Source organism: Chiloscyllium plagiosum, unplaced genomic scaffold (genome assembly GCF_037043375.1).
Source record: "Chiloscyllium plagiosum isolate Xiang-an unplaced genomic scaffold, Cpla_swu_hap1 HiC_scaffold_27, whole genome shotgun sequence".
In the NCBI taxonomy this organism is placed as follows: domain Eukaryota; kingdom Metazoa; phylum Chordata; class Chondrichthyes; order Orectolobiformes; family Hemiscylliidae; genus Chiloscyllium; species Chiloscyllium plagiosum.
The window spans coordinates 1,254,283-1,268,188 of record NW_028270165.1 but is presented as its reverse complement, the minus strand read 5'-3'; the positions used below and the strand labels follow the sequence as shown (position 1 = coordinate 1,268,188).

General features: G+C 48.3%; 1 protein-coding gene and 1 long non-coding RNA gene across 2 annotated transcripts in view; one reads left to right on the top strand and one right to left on the bottom strand.

Moving 5' to 3' along the window:
* The window catches only part of LOC148142801 (uncharacterized), a 270,385-nt gene that overhangs the window by 36,672 nt on the left and 219,807 nt on the right, over positions 1 to 13,906 (top strand). The gene's annotated exons all lie outside the window — the stretch shown is intronic.
* On the bottom strand, positions 7,959 to 13,338 carry LOC148142805 (uncharacterized). The gene is made up of 3 exons (XM_087975689.1): positions 13,327 to 13,338; positions 9,597 to 10,589; positions 7,959 to 9,344 (listed from the first exon to the last, which is right to left on the bottom strand). Exons 1-3 carry the CDS (start codon positions 13,336 to 13,338, stop codon positions 8,787 to 8,789), a joined length of 1,563 nt encoding a protein of 520 aa, XP_087831815.1. The 3' UTR covers positions 7,959 to 8,786.

Below are 13,906 nucleotides of genomic sequence, written 5' to 3'. Positions count from 1 at the left end.
AGTGTACACAATATGCACTGTAGCAATACTGGTGTCATTGACAGATTTTAAGTGTCCAAATTCCTATGGGAGAACAAAAAGGGTAGAGCCATAATTTTTTTTTTCCCATGTGGCTCAATATTTGATTGCTTTTGCATTTGTCTGGCTGCTCAATGTTTTTATGTCTTTTCCTCAGTTTTGGGGTGAGATTCACAACTAGAGGGCATAGGTTTAGGGTGAGACCACAAAGGTACCTCAGGGGCATCGTTTCCGTGCAGAGGGTGGTGCACGTATGGAATGAACTGCCAGAGGAAGTAGTGGAAGCCGGTATAATTACAGCATTTAAAAGGCATCTGGATGGGTCTATGAATAGGAAGGGATGAGTGGGATATGAGCCAAGTGTTGGCAAACGGGACTAGATCAATTTAGGATATCTGGTTGGCATGGACAGGTTGGATCAAACGGGTCTGTTTCCGTGCTGTACATCTGTGACTTTAAATAATAAAGTCTATTTTTCCAAATAACAAACCATATCCATGTTAACAAGGTTTAGTGCACAACATGCTTTACTAACCATTCTCAACAGGTCCTGCCCCTTCAATGAGTGAGGAACATATACATGCTGGTGCATAACCTCCTTCACTAGTATTTACACACTACCCTCAACAATTGCACAAGTAATAGCAAAGAGCAAACAGCACAAGGATTAAACAAACAGTGAGGGGGAAACAGCACAAGGATTAAAACAAACAGTGAGGAGGAAACAGCACAAGGATTAAAACAAACTGAGGGGGAAACAGCACAAGGATTAAAACAAACAGTGAGGGGGAAAACAGCACAAGGATTAAAACAAACAGTGAGGGGGAAATAGCACAAGGATTAAAACAAACAGTGAGGGGGAAACAGCACAAGGATTAAAACAAACTGAGGGGGAAACAGCACAAGGATTAAAACAAACAGTGAGGGGGAAAACAGCACAAGGATTAAAACAAACAGTGAGGGGGAAACAGCACAAGGATTAAAACAAACAGTGAGGGGGAAACAGCAGAAGGATTAAACAAACAGTGAGGGGGAAACAGCACAAGGATTAAACAAACAGTGAGGGGCAAACAGCACAAGGATTAAAACAAACAGTGAGGGGCAAACAGCACAAGGATTAAACAAACAGTGAGGGGCAAACAGCACAAGGATTAAAACAAACAGTGAGGGGGAAACAGCACAAGGATTAAACAAACAGTGAGGGGCAAACAGCACAAGGATTAAACACACAGTGAGGGGGAAACAGCACAAACGCCAGTAAAAGCAGATGGAAAGTGAGTGTAAAATGTCACTATGACAGGACAGGCCCCACATTCCTTCCCCTCCGTCCCCGTCCCCGTCCCAGAACGTTTGCCTCAGCATCAGTGAATCTGTGTGAACAGGACACCAAGTGATAACATTCACAGCCGTTCCCTTGTGAGACCATTTTAGTGCTGAGGCTGTTGAATCCCGTAGAAAATTAACTCTGAGTGCTTATCTGCTATGGATTGAAATGAATTGCATTTTGGGACTTTATGATGATATTGAGTAGCCATTACTGGTTATTAAATACAAACTCTGTAAAAGGAAATATTGATAAAGCTTTACCTTACTTGCTGCAGCCGAAGCTCCAGCGGAGGAAACAGGCCTCGGGCACACTTCCGGCTTCGGAATGGCCGCGCCCCCTGTTCCTGGTCCCGCCCCCTCCTCGTCCAAGGCGACGCGTAAGAGCTTCTGCAGCGCTGCTCCTTCTGTGGGTCGCTGTGCTGCAGGATCATAAGACACAGAATTAAAAGCAAAACATCACAGTGTCATGCAACCGATGCAATATTTGGAACAAATCTGGACCGCTGCTGAGTCCCTCATCTTTTAGAATGGGTTGCAGGTTTCAGTTCATCAATATATAAATTCCAGAACTTTAGATCAGATTCCCTACAGTGTGGAAACAGGCCCTTCAGGCCAACAAGTCCACACCGACCTGCCGAAGAGCAAAACACCCAGCCCCATTCCCCGTCACTAAACACTACGGAGCAATTTAGCTTGGCCAATTCACCCGAACCCGCACGTCTTTGGACTGTGGGAGGAAATCCACGCAGACGCGGCGGGTAGAGGGGGAGGGAATTGAACCTGGGGCTCTGGTGCTGTGAGGCAGCAGTGCTATCCACAAAAAAAATGAGGAATAGGGATGCAAGGCAGGATTTCAGGGAGCTAGGGTGGAAGCTGAGGGCTAGAACAAACAGAGTGGTTATCTCTGGTTTGTTGCCTCCTTTCCCAGGTATCTGACCCTTGTCTTTTGTGTCCTCCCCTACCCTTCCTGTTATCCCTTGACCCCAGTCTCCTTTTTGTTATTTCTTCTACTGCCTCCACCAGCATTTTGGCTTTCTGTTTCTGCTTCTCGTCTTCCCTTTTCACATACACTTTCTGTGCCTCTCGTAACAGCTCTTCCATCTGTCTTTCACTCCATCCATCTAATTTCTGTAATTTCTTTTGTAAGTCCGGCCATGATTTTGTTACAAACTGGACCTTTAAGAGTCCCTGTGCTATCTGATTATCGGGATCCATTCCCAAACACTTCCTTGTGGCCTCCTTGAGCCTTTTAAGAAATGCAGAAGTAGTTCCATCCTTCTCTTGTCGTACTTCAAAGGCCTTAACAAAGTTTTATGATCTTGGTGCCGCCTCTTTAATTCCTAATATTCCCATTTCTCATAGATCCCGCATTGACTCCCTATCTTCTCTGTAATTATTTTCCAAATGAGGGTCAACATTTGGGAATTTCTGTTCTGTTGGGCCCCCTTCTTCCCCAACTGCGTGCCTCTTTTCCCATTGCTATAAAGCTGCTCTCCTAATCATACCTCGTTCTTCCCCTGAAAATAATGTTCCTAAAATTGCCATCAGTTCTCCCCAGGTATATAAATTAGGCCCTAGGAATTGCTCTAATTGTTCGGCTCGTCCAACCGGATCCTCTATTAAACTTTTCATTTCCTTTGTAAAGACCCTAACTTCACTGCTAGTTAAGGGAGCGTTTACATATCCGATTGTACCTTCCCCAATCGGAACCTCTCATAAGGGACATAATTTTACATTTTCCATTATCTCTGCCCCTGCTTTACGTGGTGGCTCGAGTGACTCTGCCCCCCAGGTTCTGCATATTTTAGTTCAGAGACCGTTCCCATTTCTGTGTCTGGACTCGGTTCTACTTTGGGAGCTGTAGGCTCGTTCCAGGGAGTAGTATATGGGGGGGGGGGGGGGGGGGGGCAAACACGTTAAGGGATCCTATTGTGGCTTCCCTTGTTCATTCTTTTTCTGTTCTTTCCCTGATTCCTCCCTATTCATGGGACATAATTTTACTCCCGCGCTCCCTATCCAACAAACCGCATAATCGGACTCTTTTTGACTGTACGCTTCTTTCCGATTGACATATATATTAAGATCTTGACATAGCCAATCCTCATTGGACCCATATTTGGGCAAAAAAAAGCAGGCGCCTTAATACTTTATCTAGTCCAGACAAAACAACAATAGTTTACCATTGTAGCCTTATCTTTCCCCCGCGTCGGGGAGTTGTGTTCCCAATTTCCCAACATTCTCCCCAAAGGACTGTCGGGTGAAATATATTCCCCTTTAACGTTATTTACAGATCGATCGTTACCCAGGCAACTTCCCGTGCCTCCCATTGTTGCTAATTTAATTAATCTTAATGAGGTCCGGTGTCACCTTCTTCCACACCCCCTTCAGGGTCCTGACTAGACACCTTACTCGTCCAATTAATCTGACTAACGATATGCTTTTTGAGACTTCAACTGTTCTCCATAAATCACTTTTATGTAAGGATAAAAGAGATTAGTTAGAAACTGATAGTAAGGCAGTCATGACCTGTAAAAAGAACAGGAGTTAACACTTTATTTCATAATCTGTAAAATCCTTAACCTTAAAACAAATCATGTTAAAATTTCCATAGTAGAAATCAGATTCAAAACAGTCCCGGATCTCAAGCTCCAGGGAACAAAGCAGAAACATTCAATCACCAACAAACAAATATGCATTCAAACCAAATCACAACGGGTTAAAATTTCTAGTTGCTGGACAGCTCTTTCTCTCTCTCTCACACACACAGACACCGTGTCTCACAGACACTTTGAGCTTTCCGCAACAACTCCTCTAGCTTTTGAATATTCATCTGGATGTCTGGTCATAAGTTAGTTATGAAGGGCATCCTCAGTCGCCCTTCAACTACCAGCCCTTCTGACACTGGCTGTTTTCCATTTTATATATTGCCAATTCCCCATACTTTTATATGTCCCGACCACCAAGGAAAGACATAAAAGGTCTCTCTTCTGACCTTGGTCTGTGCACAGAGTTACCTGGTCATTTCGGTGCGCCCCTTCCCGCAGCAATTCTTGCAGTAAATACCGCTGCCCCCGGTCGCCCGGATATATCCTTTAAGACCTTTCCCTACCCGGGTCCTGTGCACAAGAGCTGCCCGACCTAACCCGCCACGTCTGCCCGCCTTGTTTCCAGGGTCTCCCTGTCCGGATCGTACTCGCCCAAACCGTGAACGACAAGCAAGGGAGTCGAAGATCACCGAAATCGGCGAGGTGCACCTCCACGGTCATCCCAAGAGTGTCGAGCGGTCTGAGTCTTGGATCCCAGAACGAGGCCCCCAATTGTGAGAAACAGAACTCACTCACAAATCAATCAGCCTGAGACAAAGCCTTGGAAACAAGAACAATTTATTACAGTCTTCTAAGTACTGGACGCTTCTGCAATCAAGCAGAAATGCGTGCCAAAACAGAGCCTGTTCGCTTTCTTATTCAGTTTACAAGTTGCGGAATCACTTTATTGTGGAATCACTTTACTTCAGCTTTATTGTGAAATACCCCTGCTGCTTCTTCTTGTGGTCCACTACAACATTTTAAAGTTATTTCCTCGCTTAAAACTATTTTCTTTAAAAGACCCTCCATATTCATTAAAGTCGTAGCCTTATGTATGCTACATATTACAAGAATTCCGCTTCCCTTCCCCCTACTACATCCCATCACCCATCTGCAAAAACAACATTTCTAATCTCCCACAGAAAGAGGGATAGGAATGTAAGGCAGGATTTCAGGGAGCAGGGTGGAAGCTGAGGGCTAGAACAAACAGAGTGGTTATCTCTGGTTTGTTACCCGTGCCACGTGATAGCAAGGCAAGGAATAGGGAGATATATCAGCTGAACACCTGGCTGCAAGGATGGTGCAGGAGGGAGGGTTTCAGGTTTTTGGATAATTGGGGAAGGTGGGACTTGTACAAACAGGACAGTCTTCACTTGAACCAGAGGGGTACTAATATCCTGGGTAGGAAATTTGCTGGTGCTATTCGGGTGGGTTTAAACTAGCTCAGCAGGGGGGTGCAGCTGCAATGCACAGGAGGATGAGAGTAGGAAGGACAGGGACAGGATTTCAGGGTCACAGGAATGTGCTGGCAGACAGTGAAGTGATTTGAAGTGTGTCTACTTCAATGCCAGAGTATCCGCAATAAGATCGGTGAGCTTGCAGCACGGATAGGTACCTGGGACTTGGATGTTGTGGCCATTTCGGAGACATGGAGAGAGCAGGGTGAGGAATGGATGTTGCAGGTTCCAGGGTGTTGATCTTTCATTAAGAACAGCCAAGGCGGTAAAAGAGGGAGAGGCGTGGCCTTGTTAGTCAAAGATAGTATAATGGTGGCTGACAGAACTTTTGATGAGGACTCTTCTACTGAGGTAATGTGGGCTGAGGTTAGAAACAGGAGAGGAGAGGTCACACTGCTTGCAGTTTTTTTATAGGCCTCCGCAGAGTTCCAGGGAGATGGAAGAGGGGATTAGCAAAATTATTCTGGGTAAGAGTGAAAGGAACAGGGTGGTCATTATGGGGGACTTTAACTTCCCCAACATTGACTGGAAATGCTTTCATTCTAGTACGTCATATGGATCAGTTTTTGTCCAGTGTGTGCAGGAGGGCTTTCTGACACAGTATGTCGAAGGGCCAACAGGAGGGGAGGTCACACTGGATCTGGTGCTTGGTAATGAACCAGGCCAGGTGTTTGATTTAGTGGAAGGTGAGCACTTTGAAGAGAGTGACCATAATTCAGTTAGGTTTCATTTAGCGATGTAAAGGGATAGAAACATGCCACAGGTCAAGAGTTATCGATAGGGCAAGGGCAAGTATAATGCAATTAGGCAAAACTTAGGCTGCATAGAATAGGGTAGCAAAATGCAGGGAATGGGAACAATTGAAATGTGGAGCTGGTTTAAGGAACAGATATTGTGTGTCCTTGTTAGGTATGTCCCTGTCAGGCAGGAAGTGATAAGGTAAGGGTACCGGGGTTTACAACAGAAATTGCATCTCTTGTTACAAAGAAGAAGGAGGCTTATGTGTTGATGAGGCAAGATGGTTCAGATGAGGCGATGGAGAGTTACAGATTAGCTAAGAAGGATTTAAAGAGAGAGTTAAGAGCAAAGAGAGGACATGAGCAGTCGTTACCAAATAGAATAAAGGAGAACCTAAAGCTTTCTATAGGTATGTGAGGAATAAAAGGATGATTAGGGTAGGAATAGGGCTAATCAAAGACAGAAGTGGGAAGTTGAGTGTGGGCCCTGTGGAGATTGGAGAGGTGTTATTGAATATCTCTCATCGGTCTTCACTCAGGAAAAGGAGAATATTGTAGAGGAGAAGAATGAGGTACGAGACATTAGACTCGAAAGGATCAAGGTTAGTTGCACACAGGTGTTATCAATTCTAGAAGGAGTGAAAGTAGACAAGTGCCCTGGGCCCGATGGGATTTATCCAAGGATTCTCTGGGAAGCGAGGGAGGAGATAGCAGAGCCTTTGGTTTTAATATTTGAGTCGTCATTGTCTACAGGTTTAGTGAGCCTTACTTCTGTTGAAGGAAAGCTTTTGAAAAGGAATATTAGAGATAGGATTTATAATCATCTAGCAAGCAACAATTTGATTTCAGATAGTCAACATGGTTTCATCAAGGGCAGATCATGTCTCACAAACCTTATTGAGTTTTTTGAGAAGGTGACCAAGCATGTAGATGAGGATAGGGCAGTTGACGTGGTGTACATGGACCTCAGTAAAGGTTCCACATGGTAGGCTGTTGGAGAAAATGCAGAGGCATGGGATTGAGGGTGATTTAGCAGTTTGGATTAGAAACTGGCATTCTGAAAGAAGGCAGCGAGTGGTGGTTTATGGAAAATATTCAGCCTGGAGTCCGGTTACTAGTGGTGTGCCACAAGGATCTGTTTTGGGACTACTGCGGTTTGTCATTTTTAAAATTACTTAGGTGCAGGCAGAGGTGGATGGATTAGCAGAATTGGGCTGAGAGGTGGCAAATGGTGTTCAATGCAGCTAAATGTGAGGTGATTCACTTTGGAAAGAATAACAGGAAGCCAGTGATCTTGGAGTCCATGTGCATAGATCCCTGAAAGTTGCCACTCAGATGGATAGTGCTGTGAAGAAGGCATACAGTGTGTTAGGTTTCGTTCGTAGAGGGATTGAGTTCCGGGGAACCGCAATATCACGCTGCAACTATACAAAACGCTTGGAATATTGTGTATCGTTCTGGCCCCCATATTTCAGGAAGGATGTGGGAAGCATTGGAAACGGTGCAGAAGAGATTTACCAGGTTGTTGCCTGGTCTGGAGGGAGAGTCTTATGAGGAAAGGCTGAGAGACTTGGGTCCGTTCTCATTGGAAAGATGGAGGCTAAGAGGTGATTTGATAGAGACATATAAGATGATCAGAGGATTAGATAGGGTAGACAGTGATAGACTCTTTCCTAGGATAGTGACGTCAGCTATAACTACAAATTGAAGGGTGATAGATTTAAGACAGATGTCAGAGGCAAGTTCTTTATGCAGAGAGTGGTAAGGGCGTGGAATGCCCTACCTGCTAAGGTAGTCAACTCAGCCACATTAGGGAGATTTAAACAATCCTTAGGTAAGCGCATGGTTGATTTTGGGATAGTGTCAGGGAACGAGCTGAGAATAGTTCACAGGTTGCGTAATATCGAGGGTTGAAGGGCCTGTTGTGCGCTGTATTGTTCTATGTTCTTTGTTCTATGTTCTAAACTTAGTGCAGGAGACTGAAAGAAATGAGCAGCTTTAAAACAAAAACCTCTTGGAGCTCAAAGCTTTCAATGAGAGTCTGAGCCCAGTGGTAAGTTCAGGTAACCTTTATTGCAACCCAACTTTGTTACAGCTTCAGATCCCCCCCAGCAAAAAGGCAAAGAAACAGCAGTTGCTTTTTGAGCACCTCAAGGTCAAAGTGCACACACCACACCTCCCCTGTCCCACCCCCCGTCACTGTCTTGACTATTGGCCAGCACCAAGTTGTTCCTTTGTAATCGGATCCTTGGTAAAACCGTAACCCGGAGGAAGTATTGCCTCATCAGCAATTTCAACCCATACCTTGTCTCCAAGTAAGTTTCTCCCCGCTCATTTGCCAGGAAGGGGCAGTGTAGTGTCAACCAGACTGCTGTGGGTCTGGAGTCACGTGTAGGGCAGACCGGGTAAAGGATGCAGCTGGAACGACTGAGTGAATCCTTTCCCACAATGGTGGTTCCCTTCCCTAACAAGGGAGAGTGTGAATCAGATGGGGGCTTTCTCCCGCACCACCCCCTCCCTGAAACAGTCTCATCGTTAGATTCCGAACTCCACATTTCTGACCGAATGCCAATTCTGCCATCTGTCGTGGGGGGATTCAAACCCGGGAGTCCCCAGAACCGGGTTGATAGTCCAATCGATAATGGCTCTCGGCCGTCACTTCTTCAATCCCCCTGTGATGGCACGTGAACTCGCTGGTGTTTCCGCAGGTTGGAGGAGTAGGTGAAGCCCTTCCCGCACTGAGAACAAGTGAACGGCCTCTCTCCGGTGTGGATCCGCTGGTGCCTCAGCAGGGTGGAGACCTGAGTAAAGGCCTTCCCGCACTCTGGGCAGCTGAAGGGCCTCTCCCCCGTGTGGACCCGCCGGTGGGTCAGCAGGTGGGAGGAATACCTGAAGCCCTTCCTGCACTCGGGGCAGCTGAAGGGCCTCTCCCCCGTGTGGACCCGCTGGTGGGCCAGCAGGGTGGAGGAATTCCTGAAGGCCTTCCCGCACTCGGGGCAGCTGAAGGGCCTCTCCCCCGTGTGGACCTGCTGGTGCCTCAGCAGGGTGGAGACCTGGGTAAAGGCCTTCCCGCACTCTGGGCAGCTAAAGGGCCTCTCCCCAGTGTGGACCCGCTGGTGGGTCTGGAGGTTGGAGGAGTAGGTGAAGCCCTTCCCGCACTGAGAACAAGTGAACGGCCTGTCTCCGGTGTGGATCCGCTGGTGCCTCAGCAGGGTGGAGACCTGAGTAAAGGCCTTCCCGCACTCTGGGCAGCTGAAGGGCCTCTCCCCCGTGTGGACCCGCCGGTGGGTCAGCAGGTGGGAGGAATACCTGAAGCCCTTCCTGCACTCGGGGCAGCTGAAGGGCCTCTCCCCCGTGTGGACCCGCTGGTGGGCCAGCAGGGTGGAGGAATTCCTGAAGGCCTTCCCGCACTCGGGGCAGCTGAAGGGCCTCTCCCCCGTGTGGACCTGCTGGTGCCTCAGCAGGGTGGAGACCTGGGTAAAGGCCTTCCCGCACTCTGGGCAGCTAAAGGGCCTCTCCCCAGTGTGGACCCGCTGGTGGGTCTGGAGGTTGAAGGAGCAGGTGAAGCCCTTCCCGCATTGAGAGCAGGTGAACGGCCTCTCCCCCGTGTGGATACGCTGGTGGGTCATCAGGGAGGAGACGTGGGTAAAAGCCTTCCCGCACTGAGAGCAGCTGAAGGGTCTCTCCCCTGTGTGGATCCGCTGGTGGCTCTGCAGGGTGGAGGAGCAGGTGAAGCCCTTCCCGCATCGAGAGCAGGTGAACGGCCCCTCCCCGGTGTGGACATGCTGGTGCCTCAACAGGGCGCAGGAATTGCTGAAGGCCTTCCCGCACTTGGGGCAGCTGAAGGGCCTCTCCCCCGTGTGGATACGCTGGTGGCTCCGCAGATTGGAGGAGCAGGTGAAGCCCTTCCCACACTGAGAGCAGGTGAACGGCATCTCCCCCGTGTGGACATGCCGGTGACTCCACAGGGTGGAGGAATCGCTGAAGGCCTTCCCGCATTCAGGGCAACTGAAAGGTCTTTCCCCCGTATGGACACGCTGGTGCCTCAGCAGGTTGGAGACCTGGGTAAAGGTCTTCCCGCATTCAGGGCAACTGAAGGGCCTCTCCCCCGTGTGGACATGCTGGTGGGTCAGCAGGGTGGAGGAATTGCTGAAGGCCTTCCCGCACTCGGGACAGCTGAAAGGCCTTTCCCCCGTATGGACCCGCTTGTGCCTCAGCAGGGTGGAGGCCTGGGTAAAGGCCTTCCCACACTCTGGGCAGCTGAAGGGCCTCTCCCCCGTGTGTACACGCTGGTGGCTCAGCAGGTGGGAGGATGTGCTGAAGGCCTTCCCGCACTCTGGGCAGCTGAAGGGCCTCTCCCCCGTGTGGACCCGCTGGTGGGTCAACAGGTAAGAGGAATGTCGGAAGACTTTCCCGCAGTCGGTGCAGGGGAATGGCCTCTCCCCAGTGTGACTGCGCCGATGAGTCTCCAGGGCAGACGGGACACGGAAGCCTTTCCCACAGTCGCCACACTTCCACGGTTTCTCCACGGGGCGGGATTCCTCGGGTTTCTCCATGGCCACAGCTTCAGCTGCACACAAACACGTTTAGAGCCCCTCCATGCCGCGAAATCCCCTTTCCAGGCCGTATAACTGTTTCCGGCTCCATGCACAGTGCGCTGCAACAGTGGGGGCTCTCGTCCAGTCCCACTGATACTGAAAACGTCCTCAAACAGGAACCAAAAAGCGTTGATCCCTCTCACAGAAATCACAGTCAAAAATCGTTGCGGTCCCGATGGATTGAGTGACTATCAGACATTGACATCAAAGTGAAGACTGAAGACGCTGGAGAGTCAGTCAAAAAATGTGGCGCTGGAAAAGCACAGCAGGTCAGGCAGCATCCGAGGAGCAGGAGAGTCAATGTTTCGGGCATAAGCCCTTCATCTGTTGATTTTGAAACTTCAGTCTTCAGATTTTCAAATACTCTGTAAAAAGAGATTACAAAAGCCATCACTTTCAGTGCAGGGTAGAAATTCAGAACAAGCAATTCTATTTTCTGTGGAATATTCTTTTGTTGTTCCACAAAATTGAAAGCACCATCCCACTCTCTCTCCCCCTCTGTTCTCACTCAGCTCTAACTAATTCCCCTTAAGGTGCTGATTCAGGATCTTACAGGGGCAGAAAAAGCAAAAACATCTCTCTGAATTTTGGATACCTCCACCTGAAAGTTAATATCTTTCACAACACTGGGATACTGCTGAGAGTGAGCAGGTCTGATTTTGGGAAGCAAAAAAAAAGTGTCAATTCAGGGTGAACCTGCAATGCAGCTTCTTGAGGAAGGACCAGACACAAAATGGTTAATGACCCCGAGAAGGTGAGAGCAAAATGAGACATCAAGGCATTAACACCAATACACTTCAGTCAAACTCTTCTGCTCCCAGTCAGGGCAAAACATGCTCTGAAAGTCCAGCCTTCACAACCACACTTCTGCTTTCACTGAAGACAATTAGAGTCACACAGCACGGAAACAGACCCTTTGGCCCAACCTGGCCAGATATCCTAAATTAATCTAGTCACGTTTGCCATCACTTGGCCTCTATCTGGGCCGGATGCTGGCAGCTGGGACTAAATTGGGTTGGCTATCTTGTCAGCAAGGACAAGTTGGACCGAAGGGTCTGTTTCTGTGCTGTACATCTCTATGACTCCAGTTGCATTTGCCATCACTTGGCCCTGACCCAACTGAACCCTTCGTATTCAGATGCCAGTCCAGGAGCCTTTTAACTTGTCATCGTACCAGCACCCACCACTTCCTCTGGCAGCTCACGCCATCGTTCAAGCAACTCCACGTTGAAAGCGTCTGATCTGGTGCACCATATGACATCAGGATAATCTCAGATCGTTCCAGATCGCATCGATACTCAGTCAGTAGCTTTCCCGATCAGGATGTTGTACGTGATCAAACAGGTCCATGGGTAGGCGATCCCCCACCTCTTAGTTCAAGTATCTCTACGAGAACTCCCTTGCTGGAGGGTCCCTTGGAGACACTTCAACTGGACTTCATTGAGTTGGAGAAATGCGTTGAGTTGCTATAAATGTGTTTTGCTTATTGCTGATGTCTTTTCGAAGTGCATTGAAGCCTAACCTCCTCCTAATGCTACTGCTGAGACTGTGGTGAAAATTTTGTTTAAGGAAATAATTCCCTGCTTCAGTATACTTGCGTGCATTAGCTCGGTCAATGGACCAACTTTGTAGGTAATATTAACGGAGAACTCTGTTCCCAGCTTTGTATTTGTCGGCAACTGCATGGTGCTTATCATCCTCAGGCGGCCGACCTTGTTGAATGTTTTAGCCAGACTCAAGACTAAACTTGCCAAATTAGTGGCAGAGCATGGCCTCTCCTGGTTATGCTAATACCTGTGGCCTTATTCTAGATGCGATCCATGTCTGCGGGCAAGACACGACTGACTCCAGCTGAGAGTCTCTCTGGTCACCCCCTCCGTACCCCTTGGAACGATTTGGCACCCTTCTCAGTCCACTTCCACCACATGACCGAAGCAATGATTGGTTATGTTCTTGCTCTAACTAACGTAATGCGTGCCTTTCACTCCCTGGAGCGTGCGGCCTACAGCGATGTTCCTTCGATTTCAGCCTTGTCACGGGTAGAGCCTGGTTCGTTGGCGCTCGTCAAGAACTGGGCTGGCAAAGGTCTCCATTCTCGTTGGGATGGCCCCTTCCAGGTTTTACTTCCCACCCCTACGGCGGTCACAGTCGCTGGGCGCTCAGATTGGGTCCACCTGCACCATTGTAAATTGATTGACCGCACCAATCAAAAGTGGGGAAGAGGAGGAGAGAATCCTGGAATCTCAACAAAAGGAGTGGACCCTGTCCAGTTGGGTTTTGAATCTTGCTGTTGTTCTAATGTTAATCTTATTACAGATACTTGAACTAAGAGGAGGGACATGTGGGGGATCGCCTATCTCCACACCTTTCTGATCACGTACAACATCCTGATGGGGAAAGCCACTAAGTATGGATGCGACCAGGAATGATCAGAGATTATCCACCACCCATGCTGAGAAGATGTCATCCAGTGCGGACCAGACGCCTTTGACGTGTGGAACGTGATGAAGATTGATTATTGCAATGGACTCTTACATCAGAAAGACCAGATGGTCCATCTGGACAGTAGAAATCAGTGAGAGTTATCATGTTTTTTTGATTTTACCTGCAGACGCATGCCTCGTGCGGTTAAAAATGATCAACCCCGTTATGACGGTAAATATTTTAAGGACGCCCAGGAACACCATCCCTTTTTGCAGGTCGGGCCAACTCGAGAAAACGGAAGCCTGATAGGGGAAACTCCTCAATCCACAAACAACTTATTTATGCAGGCCCACAGAATGCTCTTCACCCCAGAGGCAGTAGTATGTTACTTCTCTCTATCGGGAGATGACTTACTTGACCCATCCCCAGTCCCCGATTCCATTCTATTCATCAGACTTCCTGCTGCCGACCCTGTGAAGAGAAATATCACTTTCCAATACCTTCGGTCTGTGTATACAAACAGCTGGTGTAACACTGGCTGGGGTACAGCAGGCCTTATGCGGCACATGGACCTGGAACGGAACCCTTCCCTTGCACATTTATAGGCCTTTTCTTTTTTCAGAATCTGATACTGTCACCAAGACCATGCACAATAGAGCTAAAAGAGAGCCCAATGGGAACAGCATTCTGAGGACCATTGTCTCCCATACAGTGCGAGTGCTCGAGTCACTTGGCCCATTTTTTACAACACTCAAGCAACT

What these genes read in the sequence shown, in the direction of transcription:
- LOC148142805 (XM_087975689.1), bottom strand. An exon ending in GCGGGAAGGCCTTTACCCAG is followed by an intron (nt 9,345 to 9,596) that starts GTCTCCACCCTG and finishes GCCTTTACTCAG; the next exon opens with GTCTCCACCCTGCTGAGGCA.